The 17985-nt window shown below is 46.7% G+C and overlaps 1 protein-coding gene across 1 annotated transcript in view; it reads left to right on the top strand.

The window, feature by feature from the left end:
* KCTD1 (potassium channel tetramerization domain containing 1) overlaps nt 1–17039 on the top strand; it is a 92563-nt gene extending 75524 nt beyond the window's left edge. The window contains 2 exon segments of the mRNA XM_047087066.1: nt 11220–11525; nt 16090–17039. Coding sequence (XP_046943022.1) covers nt 11220–11525; nt 16090–16248 — 465 coding nt within the window. The 3' untranslated portion in view covers nt 16249–17039.
* Nucleotides 17040–17985: the final 946 nt, after the last annotated feature.

Consider the following 17985-nt stretch of genomic DNA (forward strand, 5'->3'; position numbering starts at 1 on the left):
GAAAATGGGGCAAGAGACTCTTTACCTCAGAAGATTGTGTCCTTGTCAGAAGATTCCTCAGTAGACTTTCCCTTTATAGGTCATTGGCTAGAACTGAGCCTCCCCGAGATGTAAAGGAAGCTAAGAAAGTAATTTTTTTCTCTTCTAGCCTCTACAGTGAGAGAGAAGTGAGCAAGGGATAGGGGCCGGGAATAGTTGTTGGCAAAGTTGGCCAGCAGTGGCTGTCGCTCTGGTGCAGCTTTGGCACATACTAAGCATGTAAATATTTGTGGCGTGAGTGAGTGAGTGCGTGGATGGATCAATAAATGAATGAAGTGAGTCCCACGTTCAAACCAGATTCTGGTTCATACCTCATCATATACTTTTATTATATTCGAACTCTGGATGTTTTATGTATGTATCAGGACTCTCTACTTTGTAAAACACTCTCACAGGCAGGAACATTTTTATGTTTTTCTAAAGGACATTGTGTGCTGGGCACATAGAATTACTCAGTATTAATTAACTTAACTACAACAGAAAAGGGTCTAAACAGTCACAGGAGACCAGAAGCTAAGTAGGCAATATACTATTTAATTTATAGGACTAAATGGGAGGTATAAAACGTGTATAATGTCATCATCCTGAGCAACTTATGAGGGTAAAATATTAATTTGTAATCCCATGTTGAAAAGAGATGCAGACTCCAGGAGTACAAAACAACTGATGGGGAATTACGTTTAGAACATGATAACAGCCACTTGTTTTCAGTTGGACGATGTTCCAGAAATGGAGCTCGGTATTGAACACATTTAAACGTGGCAGGTGTTATTTTCTTTTTCAAGAGCATTCAAGTTAGACGCTGAGAGACAGACTTCCTCATGGGAGTTAAGCTGTGGCCGGTCCCTGAGGTCAGTCCTGAGGGGGGCTAGGTTGGGACGGCTGCTTCTCCGCACCTTGCAAGCTCCCTCAGGATTCCGGGGCCCTGAAAGGCGCGCTGTTCATCAATTCTAAGTGCAAAACACACCCTTTAATTGGCTAAGGCTTTAGCTGTGGCCCACACTTGGGGGAAAAGACAAAAAGTTTGGCAGATGAAGCGCACGTCTCGCAGGGCCCTGAAATGTTTTCCACAGAGCCTCTGGGCGACAGGCTGTAAATTACAGGGTGTTCTGGAACCTGGAGGAACAGCAGGAGGAGAGGGGAAGCTGAGGTGGCCATTTGCTCCTGTGGCGGACGAAAAAACCGCAGCAGTTCACGGGAGTCACAAACGCAGATGCGCACGCAGATGAGCTCTCAGTCTGTCCGTCCCTGAATCACACAGTAGGTGCTTTCCTCCTCATCGGAGTCTATTTCCTGATCTTGGAGAAGGAGCACAGCGTGAGACGAGACGGTCCGGACTGGGTTTGCCGGGAGAAGTGTTCCTTGACTTCCTGCTTCCCTCTCCAGCTGTTTGCTGCTGGGTTGAGTGAATGCATGAAACGTTGACATCACGGCATCCTGCACCCCTTAAAACCCCATTCTGCAAATACACTGTATGAGCTAGATACCCACTTAACAATTCAGATAATTTCATATTTCAGAACATCACTTAAGTGGCAGCTGCTTGTGCTCTGCTTCCACTGAAAGCCACTGGAATGTGTTCTCTTAAATAAGTGACTATAGAGCTTCTCTGCCCTGTTTTATTACAGAGATGACTGTCCTTCTTCCCTTCACTACCCCCCCCCCCCCATCATACTGACTGGTTCATCGTTGCTTCATCTTCTGCTTAGGTACATGTGTTGTACAGGGCGTGCACACACAGTTGTATTTCCTGGAACACCATGAGTCCAGATCTTTGGTTCCCTTTTTGATTGGGAACCACAAAATTGCCTCTCTCTAGCCTTTTATTCTGAACATCTTTGGTAAGGGTCCCTCATGTTGCTGACATCTTTTGTGGTCGCTGATGAATGCCCACCCTTCCTAGATAAAGAAAAACTTGCTATCAGACAGCCCACAACTTACCTATCCCTGGCTTAAGTTTAAAAATGTATTAGTTACTTGTAATAACCTTTTAAGATTATAGAAAAAGTATATGTACATTGTAGAAGATTTGAAATTGTAGACAGGCAAAAAAACTTTAAACCCCGTATTCCCAACTCTCAGAGACTACCAGCGTCAAAACCTTAGTGCATGGCCTTCTGGATCTTTTTCTATCCTTATTTCAGACAACAATCTCTACCTTCCTATTTCAATAAAATCTCATTTCCTCTAATACTGGAACCATATTCAGATTTCCCAGGTTGACCCCAAAATGTCCTTTACAAGTGTTTTTCCCAGACGGTATCTGATCTAAGAGCACATGTTGGATCCACTATGTCCCTTCCCTTTATTACCTAGCCTAGTCCATCGCTTTTTATGTGATGCTAACTCACTGAAGAAACAGGGCCAGGTGCCCCACAGAATGCCCCCCCGTCTGGATTTGTCTGGCTGCCTCGTCATGCGTACTTTAGTTCTTTACTCTAGCCTCTAATTTCCTGTAAACTGCAAGTTTCATCTGAAGGCCTGATAGTCTAAGCTAAACATTTCAGTGAGGATACATCTCTGGTGATGCTGTGTACTTCACATTACATTATGTTAGCAAACGTAGGTGTCTGAATGCTGGCCCACTCGTTAATGATGCCAGGACTGACCATCAATCAGAGGGAGTTATGTCTTCCTTAGGTTGCAACAAAAATGATCTCGGTCAAGCTGAGTTTCTCACCTTGCCCTATTAGCATTTTGAACCAGCTAATTTTCTGTGGTAGGGCTGTCTTTTTTTTTTTTTCTTTAATATACATCCGAATTAGCATATAGTACAACAATGATTTCAAGAGTAGATTCCTTAATGCCCCTTACCCACTTAGCCCATCCTCCCTCCCACAACCCCTCCAGTAACCCTCTGTTTGTTCTCCATATGTAAGAGTCTCTTCTGTTTTGTCCCTCTCCCTGTTTTTATATTATTTTTGCCTCCCTTCCCTTGTGTTCATCTGTTCTGTGTCTTAAAGTCCTCATATGAGTGAAGTCATATGATATTTGTCTTTCTCTGACTAATTTTGCTTAGCATAATACCCTCTAGTTCCATCCACGTAGTTGCAAATGGCAAGATTTCATTCTTTTTGATTGCCGAGTACTACTCCAGCGTATATGTGTGTGTGTGTGTGTGTGTGTGTGTGTGTGTGTGTGTCTTTACACCATGTCTTCTTTATCCATTCGTCTGTTGATGGACATTTGGGCTCTTTCCATACTTTGGCTATTGTGGATAGTGCTGCTATAAACATTGGGGTGCATGTGTCCCTTCGAAACAGCACACCTGTATGGTAGGGCTGTCTTTTGAGCAGTATCCCTGGCTTCCACCCACTATATGCCAGTAATACCCACCTCCTTCCCAGTTATGACAACCCAGAATGTCTCCGGACATTGGCAAATGTCCTCTAGGGTCAAAATCAGCCCCAGGTGAGAACCAGAAAGAATGAGAGGAAGGAAGTTTTTATGGGAAGGATACTGGCTTACCTCATAGAATTAGCAGGAGCATTCTCTCAGGGCTGGAACTTGCAGGGCAGCTCTGAGGACCTCAGTCATGAGAGTTTGTGGGCTTCTAGAGTGATGCCCATGGCTCCGCTGCAATACTGCCCGGGGTTTCTTTCCCCTTCCTTGGTTCTACAGAGACCATCTGGCTCAGGTGGCTCCGATGCTTACGCTTTAGCCAATCAACTGTGGTAACCCAGACACGCGTTCTAGTCACCCTCTCCTGAGAGTCGGACATTCTCAAAGAAGGCACGCTCAAAGAGTGGTGAGCTGGGTAGACCCCCAAGAAGTCTCTTCTTCAGTACTTAAGAGAGCGCCCACTTAGGATGGCTGCCCCAGCCCCTAGTCTCAGCTGTTGCCTCCCTGTTTTTATGTCCCTGGTGCAGAAACTGTTACTCCTGGCACCCCTGCCCAGGGCCACTTCTGTCCCTCTCCCAAGGACACTCCCTCAGAAGCAGGGCCAGCTGCAACTACCGAGGAGGAGGAGGAGTGGGAGGCAGGCAGAACCGCCAGCCCGCAGCCCTGGCACCATCTCGGATCGCATCTCTAGCCCCTGCCCTCACCCCGCCCTACACATGAGCCCTAACTCCTGCAGTTAGTATGCAGCTGACTCGCCAAGCCAGGGTGTGGCTGCAGAATGCAGATGGGTCTGCCTCTGCTCTGCCTCACGCACCCCGTCTTGATCAGCTGTGTATACGTGGCCTTTCTCCGGGAGATCCGGAGGTGGTGGGGGATGAGACAGTGGCCGGGTACAGAAGGGACTCTTGCCGCCACTTCTGTGTCCTTTAATGGCCATCAGGATGAATCTCAGGCTGGGTGTCCTCCACCACCTTCCCCCCACCCCGGCTTGCGAGAAAAACGAGAGTAGTCAGGAGAAACTGGAAGCTGGTGCTGCTGGCCAGAAGTATCAGTTGGTAGCAGGGGAAAAGGAGCAAGGGAGCCAGTCTTTCTAGGTTTTGAAGAAAAGAAAGGGGATTGAGGGGTGGGAGGAGTGAACAGGTGGACACATGTCATTGCATGTCACATTGTCCAAACCCATGGAATGTACAAGGGCAAACGTGAACCCTAGTATAAACTGTGGACTTTGGGTGATGTAGGTCCATCGGTTGTAACAGATGCACCACTCAGGTGGGAGATGTTGAAAATGGCGGAGGCTGTGCATGTGTGGGGACAGGGGTATAGGGGGAAACCTCTGTATTTTCCCCTCAATTTTAACTGTGAACCTAAAACTGCTGTAAAAATAGTAAGTCCTTTTAAAGGAAAAAAAAAGGAAAAAAGTATTGCAGAACTAGGTGAATAAAGAATTTTAGACACCCCAAACCTGAAATACTGAAAAAATTATGGTGGCCCACCTCCCACCTAAAAAGAAGAGAAGGAAGGAAGGAAGGAAGGAAGGAAAGAAAGAAGAGGAAGAGAGGGAGGGAGAGAGAAAGAGGAGGGAGGGAGAGAGAGAGAAGAGAAAGAAAGGAATGAGGGAAATAAGGAAGGAGGGAGAAAGAAAAAGAAAGGAAAGAAAGAAAGAAAGAAAGAAAAGGGAGGGAGAGAGAGAAAGAAAGAGGAGGGAGGGAGGGAGAGTGGGAGAGAGAGAAGAGAAAGAAAGGAAGGAAAGAAAAAAAATCTTTGAAACTAAAGGAAATTAAGTCCCGCAAAGATTTTTTTTATTTTCCTTATGACTACTACCTGGATGCTATTTTTGAAATGTAAACTATAAAATCCTTCATTTCCTCTCATCTTCTTGGTGTCCCTGCTTTGTGGGTCCCCTGATATTTACATGCCCTGCCTTCTAGGGAGCCAAGTGCATCCTGGGAGGCCCCAGGGCAGTGAAGAGGAGCTCCCGGGACGAACTGGACGCATTCCCCAGAACCCACAGTGCCTAGCATGGCATCCGGCACGTTTAACAGATTTTAAAATGAATAAGTGACTGATTTGCCTTTGGAGTTTAAGGATGTGCCAACTGCTGTGTAAAATTTCAAGGCCATTAGGAGTTAAATGAATTTCTGAACTGTTTGGTGGAATCAGTAAGTGTGTGTGGCAAGCTGAATAATGGTCCCCAAGGGGGTCCACATCCTAATCCCCAGAATATATTACCTTACACGGCAAAAGAGACTTTGCAGCTGTGATTAAGTTAAGGGTCTTGAAATGGGGAGAATATCTTGGATAATCCAGGTGGGCAGAGTGGAATCACAAAGGTCCTTATAACTGAAAGAGGGAGTGGGGAGGGTCAAAGTCAGAGAAGATGTGATGAAGGAAGGAATGTGATTGTTGGCCAGGAGCCAAGGAATGCAGGTAGCCCTAGGAGCTGGAAAGGGCAAGGGAACGCATTGTCCCCTGGAGCCTTTTGAAGGAAGGCAGCCCCACCGGCTAGCTAGCCCTGCCTAAGACCCATTCCAGACTTCTGACCTCCACAACTGTATGAGAGTGAATCTGTATTGTTTTCAACCACCAAATCTGTGGTAAGTTCTTACAGCAGCAATTGGAAACTAATACACGGTGTAAATTACTTTCCTCCCCCTAGGGAGAATGTTTTCTGAATTCCAAATATTTAATCAAGAAATAAGCTTTTGAGACATGGGTCTATTTGCATTTTGAAGTCCACCCATACCTATGTACCGTGTACCTATCTCCAAGGTCCTAGAAAAGCTCAATTTATTCGTTGTAAAATGGGATCTTGATCTTTCTGTGCCTCGAAAAACTATCGTAAATCTCAAAAAATTTTTTATTTTAAAAATATGTATTCTAGGATTTTAAAATTCTTTAAATGTGATAATAGGTCTGTGAATAATCTGTTTCCCTCTACCTGAATGTGAGGCTACACAAGAAATATGGATGATACTTTCCTAATTAGGGAAGATAAAATTGGCATAGAAGCAGGGCAGACGAGTGACAGCATCTAGTACCTTCTGCAGTTGCTTTGCTGAAAAGCAAATGTAGTTTTGGGTTTCATTTTCTTCAAAAGGAAATCTGGGGCCACACCTGCTGCTGCCCCATAAACTCCTGCCCGTTTCCACCTCATACCTTAGGGATAAGAGACAGCGTTGTCTAGAGGAACAACCAAAGAAAGGAACAGTGGGTGTTGCCAGATAGGAACCAAGGTATAAGGAAAGAAGATTTCAAAAGATTCAGAGAGCAGAAGGAAATGAACACAAGGTCAGGGGGTCTAAAGAGAAACTTGGTAGACTCTAAAAAATACGGGATTTAGACAGTAGAATTAAATGATCCCAATTGAGGAAGGAAAGGAGGATGAGGTTCCTAAGAAAAGCAGCTGTGGGTATGAGTCGGCTCCAAGGGGCGATCTCCGACGAGCTGAGACTGGAAACGTGTGTTAGGAAGTAGAGAAAGACGACTATAAAGGAGCCTGCCAAGAAAGCGAATGGCCAGTGTGAGCTTAACCGTGCAGAAAATGATAACAAAAACAAGAAGGGCCTTTTTAGTTCTTGAGCTGGCAGACGCTTAGAGGCAAGTCAGCGTGGGGGGCCGATGGCCAAGGGGAGCCCGGCGCTCGGCTGTTCTCCAGCGTCCGCTGCGCCGGTGCAGACGGCGCTCCACCCCAGAGACCGGAAGGAACAGCACAGTAAAGGAAGAGATGAAGCCAGATGGTCAAGAGAGAGTAAAAGAACACCTGGTGGCCTGAAGGAGTTCAAGACCGGGCCCCGTGAGATACATCCCAGGGTACAAGATGGTCTTCAGGGGACCCCTTTAAACTTCGCTTCAGTAACCACTGGCAGAATCCTTGAGAAATCACTGAGCAGGGCCAAAAGTCTAATAACGGCCAGTGTTTCCCTCATTGTTCAGGAGCAGAGAACAAGGAACACGAGCAGCATCGTATAGGGAGGCACTCTGTCAGGCCATGGCCAGACCTCAGAGTGGATTACCCATGTGGCTCGTGAACTCAGGGGGGAAAGAGGGTGAAGATTCAGAGTCAGCATTGGAGGAGCTGTAACCCCAAGTCCTGTTAGCCCCATTACCTTCAGGTTATGGTAGACAAACTGGTGGGTCAGGACATTGTCATGGATATAGACTCGGATATCAGGGCTGGAAGCAACTTCGAAGGAATTGATTCCTCTCATTTTATAGATAAGGAGACTGGAGCCCAAAATAGTGAAGGAGAATCTCCGGGCAGTACAGAGACTTGGGCCCTCCCACGTGTCCAGCCTTCCCCTTGGAGTCCCACCCAAACACATGGCATTTCAACAAGACACCCAGCAAATGCCACAGTTATGGGCTGACTGATCTCCGAATTCTAGGTTTTATAACTATTTGAACAGCCAGAATCCAGAGTCTTCGTTTACTACCTGAGCATCAACCTGAACCAAGGTCTGCATGTAGCCGTGTCATTACTCCATCTAGAAACACACAACACCTGGCTCAAAATGATAGAGAGAGAGCGCAGAACATTGGATGAAAGAATCCACATTTTCTCAGTATGTTGGGACAAATTCCAACAATTTGAAGAGGGATACATAATGGAGGGTTTAAAATTTTTCACAAATGCTGAAAGAGAAGGGCCTAGCTCAGTAGCAGCTCTTAGGAAAAGGTATGGGGACGCCACAGTAAGCAAACTATAAACTAACAGGGTAATAGGACAGCCAAGAAAGTTAATACAGGCTGATGCCGTGTGATAGAATGATGCCCCTCTCCGAAGATGTGCACGTCGTAATTCCTGGAATCCAGGAATATATCACTTAACATGGCAGAAGGGACTTTGCAGATGTGATTAATTAAGTTAAGGGTCTTGAGATTGGGAGATTATTGTGGATAATCCAGGTGAGCCCAGTGCACTCACAAGGGTCCAAGTGAAAGAAGGAGGCAGGAGGGTCACAGAAGAGATGTGACAATAGCAGAGGTCAGAGTGATGTGAGACCACAGGCCAAGGAATGTGGGCTGCCTCTGCAAGCTGAAAAAGGCAAGGATACGAATTCTCCTCTAGAGTGTCCAGACCCCTTTAGACCTCTTACCTTAATGACCCATTTTAGACCTCTGACTTCCAGAACTGTAAGAGAATAAATTTCTGTGGTTTTAAGCCACTAAATGTGTGGTGATTGTTACAGCAGCCATAGGAAATGAATGCAGGCTGCTTTAATAGTGGTTAGAATGTCCGGCCAAGCGAAGGTTTCACAGTGTGCTCATCAGATCGCATCTGAAATGTTAGGTCCAGTTTGGGTTTGGGTTTTCAGAAGTATGTTGACAAAGTCAAGCACACATCAGATATTGAAGGACCTCTAAGTCATAACGAATGAAAAAGAGCTGGAAAGATGGGGTGTTTTCAGCCTGAATAATACTAAAATGTAACAGTTGTGTTCAGATGTTTGAAGGTTTAACAGGTCAAAGAAAGTTTAGGATCATATAACCCCAGATGGCAGAGTCTGAACAAGTAAGTTGGAACTACAGGGAAATTAAGGTCCTTCTAACTGAAAAACTTACAACCATCAGAGCGGCCAACTAAGTCAGTGCTGTGCCTTGTTAGATAGTAAGCTTCCCATCACTGGAAGCATTTAATCAAAGGCTAATGGTCACTATTCAGCAGTGTTTGAAAGGATCCCTCCAGAGGGTCAAAGTTGGTCATTAAGACTGCTTTAAGCAGTCTCAGATTTGAAGACTTGACACATTTTCACTGGAGTCCAGATTCTTTCTTGTGTTATCATTTTTTTTAATGTTTATTTATTTTTGAGAGAGAGAGAGGGAGACAGAGCGTGAGCAGGGGAGGGGCAGAGAGAGATGGAGACACAGAATCCGAAGCAGGATCCAGGCTCTGAGCCATCAGCACAGAGCCCGATGCGGAGCTCGAACTCACAAACCGCGAGATGATGACCTGAGCCGAAGTCAGACACTTAGCCAACTGAGCCACCCAGGCACACCTTGTGCTAAAATTTTTAATTCTCATAGGAAAATAAAAAGTTAGTAGCAGAAGTTCTCATTTCTACTGCTTGTCAACTGTCAATGCTGTTCTTAAATCTCCTTGAGAGCCGTCATCTGGATAAGTAAGTAAAAGATTGAGTTCAGCATCTCATGGTTGATGTACTTCAGTGGGGGTCCCAGGTATCCAGGAGGAACTGGCCATCTCCCCACTCCCGCCCTCAGGCTGTGTGAGGGGGCCTCACTTCTGTCCTTTCCTAAGCGTGGCCACACCTCAGCTTTATTCTCCTCTCCTCCAACCAAACAGAACCTCCTGTGGGTCAGGTGCCAGGATGTGCAAGGAAGATGATGAGGGCAGTGGGCTCCTCTCCAGCAGGGAACCGGGACTCCTGCAATAATGGCATTGCTGGGAGAAGACAGAGCACCGAAGCGGTCCGTTCTGCTGAGGGGCATCTGGGGCAGCGTCTTCACCTGGCCCAGGTGCCCCGCCATAGAAAGCGGAAGACCCGGCTGGAGGCCCGCTGGGACTTTCTCACCTGTCCATGCTTCTTTCTCTGGAAGCCCTGCATGATGCTACTGCCGCTGCTGCCTTTGCCACTTGATTTGCAAGAAAAAGAGCAGAGTGCCAAATAGAACCCGTTTTCCTGTGGTCATCCTCTCCGTGCGCCATCCCATCCAGATGGCCGAGGCCTCAGGCCGCACTCGGGCCCTGGGCTCTCAGGGCGGCTCTGCCGCGGGCACGAGGCACCGCCTGCCAGCTCCAGCCCGAGGAGGGACGGCAGACACGCCTGTGTCAGCTCATTAAAATGTTCTCAGTCAACGTGTCCGGACAAGTGTCCCACTTGCCTCACACCCGGAGATGATCGTGGTCATAGCTACGCGTAGACCGTATTGACCTGCTTGATAACATCATTCCTGCATTGCTGCCTCCCTTTTCCTCCTTTCCCTCCCTTTTCCTGCGTCACTGCCTCCCAAGGCCTCCCATTCAGTGACACGTGTGTGTGTTAATACCTGCTTGCCAGATTTCTGTTCTAATTCAGTAGATTTTGTTTTAAGGTAAGAGTCAAAGAGTGGGTGGCTGTGGTTTCAGAAAGGGACAGGTTTCCTTTCGTGCACATCTGTCCGGCAGAGATCGTGGACTGATGTCTGCCTCCGTCCCTTGACCATGGCAGCGTCGAGGGCAGTGCCTCCGCCTCCCCCAGACCATCCCAGATCAGCACCCACGCTTAGGTCAAAGCTGCACCCGGCGTGTGCCCTGCAGGCGCCCACCCGCCGCCGTCTCCGGCCGCCCTCCCGCCTCGTGCTGCCCCCTGCCTCCCACGAATTCTGAGCTGCCAGCGAAGGTGACGGGGAGCGTGGGCTTCCCGTGAATAGTGCGCCTGCGCCTCCCTCACTGCGACCTATATGTGGCTCCTTCTGGAGGAAGTAAAGTGGATTCTCACCGCACGAATTTTAAATGCCCAGAGGCACTCCTTACTGAAAGAGAAAAGTCGTGGCTTCAGCCTTTCTCACCTCTGTTTTCTCATCTGCACAGTGGGAATAATAATGGTTCCAAATCCACAGGGCTGTTGGGGGGGGGGGCTACAGGGTTTAATTTATGGGGAGCATTTAGAAGAGGGCCTGCCTGGCCCTTAATACTCTTATCTCTTTTTATCATCGCTGAATGCATTAATGAAGGAATGAATGAATGCACGTGGAGTTGTGTTGTGAGTGAAAAATTCACATGCAGATTTGATTATCAAAGTAACAGAGGTGGAAAAAAATCACCTCTTACCTGTGGACATCTTCAGCGCTTCGTGTTTGTATTTTGCGCTATGAAACGCCTTTTTTGTTTGTTTTGCCAGGACTACACTTTGTTATATGAAGAGGCAAAATATTTTCAGCTTCAGCCCATGTTGTTGGAGATGGAAAGATGGAAGCAGGACAGAGAAACTGGTCGCTTTTCAAGGCCCTGTGAGTGCCTAGTGGTGCGTGTCGCCCCAGACCTCGGAGAAAGGATCACGCTCAGCGGTGACAAATCCTTGATAGAAGAAGTGTTTCCAGAGATCGGCGATGTGATGTGTAACTCTGTCAACGCAGGCTGGAATCATGACTCGACACACGTCATTAGGTTTCCACTGAATGGCTACTGTCACCTCAACTCGGTCCAGGTACAGCCTTGTCGTATACCGTGTGGAATCGAATGTCGCTCTTAATGCTGTTACTTAACCTTGCCTTCACACAGTGCCTTCCGTCCAGAGAGCTGGGAAACTCTCATGTGGCATCACTTCTGGGTAGGTAGCCCTGTTCACCCTCTGGGCACTCAATCATTGCACAGGTGTTTGTTGAACATACACTACAAGCCGGTGCCCGTGTGAGCACTGGAACGCTAGGAGACAAAGAAATAGACAATAGCTGTATTTTCAGGGAACTTCCATTCTGGGAAAGACGAGGGAGCCAAACAGTAACCAACAGAAATGGTGGCCAGGTAGTGAGAAGAGAGAGTAGCTGGGATGGGGCGTCCCAGGCAGAGGGCCCAGCAAGTTGTGAAGATCCTGAGGTAGGAGTCGGCATGGTGTGAGGAGGGGTATCAAGGAGAGCCTGCGCAGCTTGAAGAAAGTGAGAGACAGGGAGTCCTGAGACCTGAGGCCAGCAGGTGGCTGGGAACAGATCACGGATTGCCTCCTGGGCGGCGGGAAGCACCCTGAGATTTTTTGTTTGTTTTGTTTCTTTTGGTTTTCATTCATTTGCTTGTGTAAGAGCCATTTGAGGATTTTGAGCAAAAGCGTGGCATGATGTAACTCAGCTCCGAACATGAATCCTCCGGCAGCAGAGGGAAGCAAAGGGAGAACAGCGGAAGCAAAGGGACCAGTTAGCAACAGTTGAGAAGCGTCCGATTCTGAATGTCAGGAACGTAGTAGAGCTAACAAGGTTTCTGACAGTGGCTGTGGGTTCTAAGACAGAAGCCAAGGATGACTACGATTTTTGACCCAGGAACTGGATGGATGGGATTCCTGTTTTCTGAGATGGAGAAGTCTATGGGAGGAGACGGGTGGAATTCAGAAGGTGGGTTTACACGTGAGGTGCTGAGTCCCTTAGACGCTGGTTGGTCTGCTGATCATCGTAACTAACGTGTGGCAGCCCCGCGCCAAGGGTTGTTTGTGCCTTGTCTACTTGTAACAGTCTTCACGGGTCAGCGCTGTTAGCCCCCCTGTCTTGTTGATGAGAAAGCAGAGGCACATCTGGGTCTTAACTCCAGGTCTAGGTCACTCAAAACGATTTGAAGTCAATGGAGTAAGGGCTTGGGGTTTCTCCCACCCACCCCCTTTTTTTAAAATTCATTTTATTTGTGAGAGAGAGACAGAGTGTGAGCAGGGGAGGGGTAGAGAGAAAGGGAGACACAGAATCTGGAGCAGGCTCCAGGCTCTGAGCTGTCAGCACAGAGCCCGACGCAGAGCTCGAACTCACAAACCAGCGAGATCATGACCTGAGCCGAAGTTGGACACCCAACCATCTGAGCCACCCAGGCACCCCCTCCCGACCTCTTTTTAATTGGAGTGGGCCTATGCCTTTATTGACCCAATAAAACCCCTCCCACAGCTCAAAGACTAGAAGCACCCACTCTACTATTCTGCCTCTTGAAGATTGTTCCACAACTATTTATAATTTTTGTAAATGTTTATTTTATTTTTGAGAGAGAGAGAGCAAGTGAGGGAGGGGCAGAGAGGGGGGGGGGAGACAGAGGATCCGAAGCAGGCTCTGCGTTAGAACTCATGAACCATAAGATGATGACCAAAGTCAGACGCTCAACTGACCGAGCCACTCAGGCACCCCACTACTTACAGTTTTTTAAAATTTACGAACAGGCGTCCGAGAACAAAACAACAGGAGATGCTGGCAGGAGCTGTGTCTTGGGAGGGCTAGAGAAAGGCACACGCTGGCAGGCAGTGTGGTGGCCGCTGGGTTGGATGGGGCCAGAGGTGCACCTGCAAGGCCCGGTGTTAATTGAAGCTCTGAAAGCCGTTTGCCTCCTACACACGCTCCCTGCCCCAGCCCCCCTCCAGATGGAGGGAGGAGGCAGTGCCCATCAGAGCCAGGACAGCATTGCTTCTCTAGGGCCCCATGTCTCACACAAAACCCCAGCCCACCACTCAGGCTGTGGGACAAATTCATATGCCTGACAAGTTTCCCAGTCATTCAAGTCTGATCAGATGTGGACATTTTCATCTGGATTAACATCATCAGTGACACAGCCATGACACGACCACGACGTAATCGATGACTCCAGCTTCCTGCTCCACCGACCAAGAAATAGGCACCGTCCTCTAGGCATTCACAGGTTTTGGGATAAGACACACAAGACCTGATACCTCCAGCCCAGCCCTGGAGTGATTTAATATTCCCAAGTGATCACTAACTTTAAGGAATTTTGTTATTAACAAATTGATGTTTAAAAAGAAATGGCAGGGGCGCCTGGGTGGCGCAGTCGGTTAGGCGTCCGACTTCAGCCAGGTCACGATCTCGCGGTCCGTGAGTTCGAGCCCCGCGTCGGGCTCTGGGCTGATGGCTCAGAGCCTGGAGCCTGTTTCGATTCTGTGTCTCCCTCTCTCTCTGCCCCTCCCCCGTTCATGCTCTGTCTCTCTCTGTCCCAAAAATAAATAAACGTTGAAAAAAAAAAAAAATTTAAAAAGAAATGGCCAAGGAGCATAGCTGTTTGCATTACTTTGAAATAAGCTTTGAGCACATTCAAGGTACTGCTGGGTCATATGGAATAATTATCATATTAGATATATGATATCCCCCTAGGGAGGAAGCTTGGGGATTTCCACATTTAACAGTTTAGCAACCTTCCATCACTGCAAGACAAACAATATCAGAGTTAGGTTCTTTATTGCTCACAGGTTCTACCTTTTCAATTCCTCTCCCAGTGAAGGCAAAGAATCCTTTCTGGTGCAGTGGTTTGGCCAGGCAGACTGGGGTTTTTCTTGCTGAAAGGCTACATTCCTGCCTCTGCTGGAGAAGTCTTAGCTCTTGGGTCCTCACCTTTTTATTTAACTACCACCAAAGCACATCTTGACTTTGAACATAGGGATTGTTTTCTTTGTTCTGTCCCTTGCTGACTGGTGTGCATATGCATTGTGAATATATCTACGGAAATAAGAGCACTGTGGGTTAGAATGTTCATTTTGTTCTCATAAAGACTTGGGTTTTTTTTTTATTAAAAAAAATTTTTTTAATGTTTATTTGTTTTTGAGACAGAGAGAGTCATACACAATGAGCAGGGCAGGGGTAAAGAGAAAGGGAGACACAGAACTCAAAGCAGGCTCCAGGCTCTGCCCTGTCAGCACAGAGCCTGACATGGGGCTTGAACTCACGAACTGTGAGATCGTGACCTGAGCTGAAGTCAGATGTTCAACCAACTGAGCCAACCAGGCGCCCCTTGGTTTTTTTTTTTTATTGGCCAGCATTAGAAGTTGTAGTTTTCTGAAAGTTTACTCTATTGTTTTCTAATCTCTAGTTAGCTCTTTTGCAAAATAGCAAATTATATTCCACATAAAAGTAGGCAACCAAAAAATAATAATAATTTAAGAGGAAACAGTAAGGGTTTGCTTTATGTTGAGTACATTTTAAAAGTTAATAACATCCCACTTCATTTCCCCCCAAAATTTTAAACCAGAATTTTTTTAAAGTTATGATTGAGTCATCTTGCCTTTAGAGTGGTGTAGAAGTAATTTAATTATAGCCAGAATCCCAGGGAACATTTGCAAGTCCAGTGTTTGTTGGATTCCTAAGGAAACAATGCTGTAGATCAACTTTCTGTATTTTTGCCTAAGAGCATAGGAATTGTCTCCTACATTTAAGACCATCGGACATGTCGGTGACCAACCCAGGGATCTTTCTGGCACTAGGTATTTGATTTCAAAACTGAAGAGCTTATGAGAAGTTACTATTATATGAGAAGTTTAGAATATCTTTATTTTGGATATGTTTTCTAACATCTAACCATTGCAATTACTCTTGCCTCCCTGAATGCACCCAAGGCAATAAATCTATTTCAAATGCCACAAACTCAAAAACTTCTAGATAAACCTCAGCTGTCTTCAGCAGTCCATTGGTTCTGCCATTGAAATTACATCCGTCTTCCAAACTGAAATATATGAAGTTAGTACAGGCAGACTTCAGCAGTGGTGGGGCTGAGAGTGAATGGGTTGAGAATGACTCACTGGCTGAGTAGATTCAGATCAGATCATTGTCTGGCCATATCATTTATCATCTCATAGAAGATATTTTAGTGATGAGATTTGAAAGGTAAACCCTCTCTTTTTGCAGAGAAGGGAGTGTTGCATGTTACAAGAAACGTGGCATCTGAGGCCAAATGGAGCTGAGCTGGAAACCCACTTCCATCACTTATAGGCTGTGAGCCTCAGTTTTCCCGGGTATGAAATGGGCTGACCACCCATTAATAAGCAAGGTGGTTGTAACTATTCAATGAACCGGCACGTGAGCGGCAAGCATGTGAAGGTGTATTTTGGGTGTTGGACACAACCGTTCCATCCCTCCTGCCCTTTAGTGCAGGGCCTTCCTCTGAAAGCAGAAATTCAGAGAGACTCGGGGGGTGGGTAAGAATGACCAGGGCTGCACAAGATCTCAAACTTCAGGACACCTCTTTGGGCTGTTCGTGTGGCCAGAGGACCTGTGTCCCCCTAACCAGATGCTTGTCTTGGCCCTGTGCAGGTCCTCGAGAGGTTGCAGCAGAGAGGATTTGAAATCGTGGCCTCCTGTGGAGGAGGAGTGGACTCGTCCCAGTTCAGCGAGTACGTCCTGCGGCGGGAACTGAGGCGGACGCCCCGCGGGCCCTCTGTCATCCGGATAAAGCAAGAGCCTCTGGACTAAACGGACAGATTTCTTATGCAGAAAGGAAAAACAAAAACAAAAAACGTACACAACAAATAACGCAAACAAAAAAGGGACATTTATGTGCAGCTGGGACAACAAAACCAAGTCCTGGACCTAAAATTGAATAAACAGACACATTGATATCCAATAGAGACCACACCTGTATTCATACGGGAACAATTGGAATAGTGATATCCTCAAGGTGTAAAAAAATATATAAATATATATATATATGTCAAAAGGTAGGAAATGCAAAAAGAAAGGAAAAAAAAAAGTTTCAAAAAGGTGGTAGCTACAGTTGGTGCTGTGATGGCCGTGAAGTGTCCTGGGCCTCCCAAGGCCTCTGACCGATAAACAAGCCATGAGCAGTGAGGATGCATCTCCTTACGGTTTTCATTGCCAACAGCCATCCATTGTTTCCTTTTCCTTTGTCTTTCTTTTTCCTTTTTTTTTTTTTTTAAAAAAAACAAAACAAAAAAAACACCTTGAATAGAGTTTATTTGCAGGATGGAGGTTTCCTGTCCTCTGTTTAGGCGGGACGGGCAGGACTTCAGAAAAACTCTTCATGAGCACACTGCATTCGAAAGACATTAGACATGAAATTTTAAATGTAGTTTGTACAGAAGTCACACTTCTTTGCCCGCCTCACAGATGTGAACATGACTTTGTTTTTAAACTGATCAGTTTTGCAAAGGGGCCAGAATTATTACTTGTTAGACTTGCTCCAGTTTGAGTCTGCTGCTTTCCTACAATTTTTCAAATTTTATAATGTATTAAATACAATAAACTCTGTTTAAAAAATAAGGTCTGTGTGAAACGCGCATGTCAGGATGAAGCTGTATTTGAATGAGATTTTTCTTTTTCTGAATTTTCTGTGTTGGACACCAGAAGACATCAGCTGAGGCTGGTTTTGAGGTCAAAGCCACTAAAAGATAAAGGATGTTATCGTGTGTTCAAAACAGTTCTGTTCCCACCCGGCAAGTGTTCTGACCTGTGCTTTGTTAGCAAGATGATCTTCCTTCTGGTGAAACTTTTCGTTTATAAATTTGAGGTATCTGTTGCTGCAGGGCAAACCACACCGAAAGTTTGCAGCTTAAGGCAACATCTTATTCTCTGTCAGGATTCTGCGGTTCTTTTGAGCAGCCTACCCTTTGCTGGCCCGCTTCTGCGGCAGGGGGTGACGAGGGTGTCACGGGGCAAGATTGGGCTGAAATGTCCGTCCTACGTGGCTTTCCCATGAGTTGCCAGTCCATACTGGCTCAGGACCTCCGTGCCATGTGCTTGACCCCGTCCCAGCATGGGAGCTGGGGTCTAAGAGGGAGGGTCCCCTGCTGCTGGCAAAAGTGTTCTAAGAGGGAGGAAGTGGAAGCCTCAGTGCTCTGAAAGGCCAGGCCTGGAATTGCTCAGTGCACCTCTGGCACAGTCTCTTGGCTCAACAGAGAGCCCAGATTCAAGGGGGGGGGATAAAATCTACCCCCTGCTGGGGAGAGTGACAAAAGAATTTGTAGCCAACTTGAATCTACCATAACACCTGTCCAAAAAAATCCAAAAAGTGGGACATTATGGCTTTGGAGGAAGTAGGGAAGTTCTAAGCCAGAATGGTCGCTTTCTTATTAGCCCCAAGAGGTAAGAAACCTGAAGTCTCAAAACCACTTTGGAATTAAGCCTTCAGCTTTTCTGAGGTATTAGCGATTCCAGAGGCCCTTCTGTGTACCCCGCCTCACCTGTCTTCCC

The sequence above is a fragment of the Lynx rufus genome, unplaced genomic scaffold, assembly GCF_022079265.1.
Source record: "Lynx rufus isolate CCGP_SWC_20201006 ecotype Redwood Valley unplaced genomic scaffold, mLynRuf1.p SCAF_22, whole genome shotgun sequence".
In the NCBI taxonomy this organism is placed as follows: domain Eukaryota; kingdom Metazoa; phylum Chordata; class Mammalia; order Carnivora; family Felidae; genus Lynx; species Lynx rufus.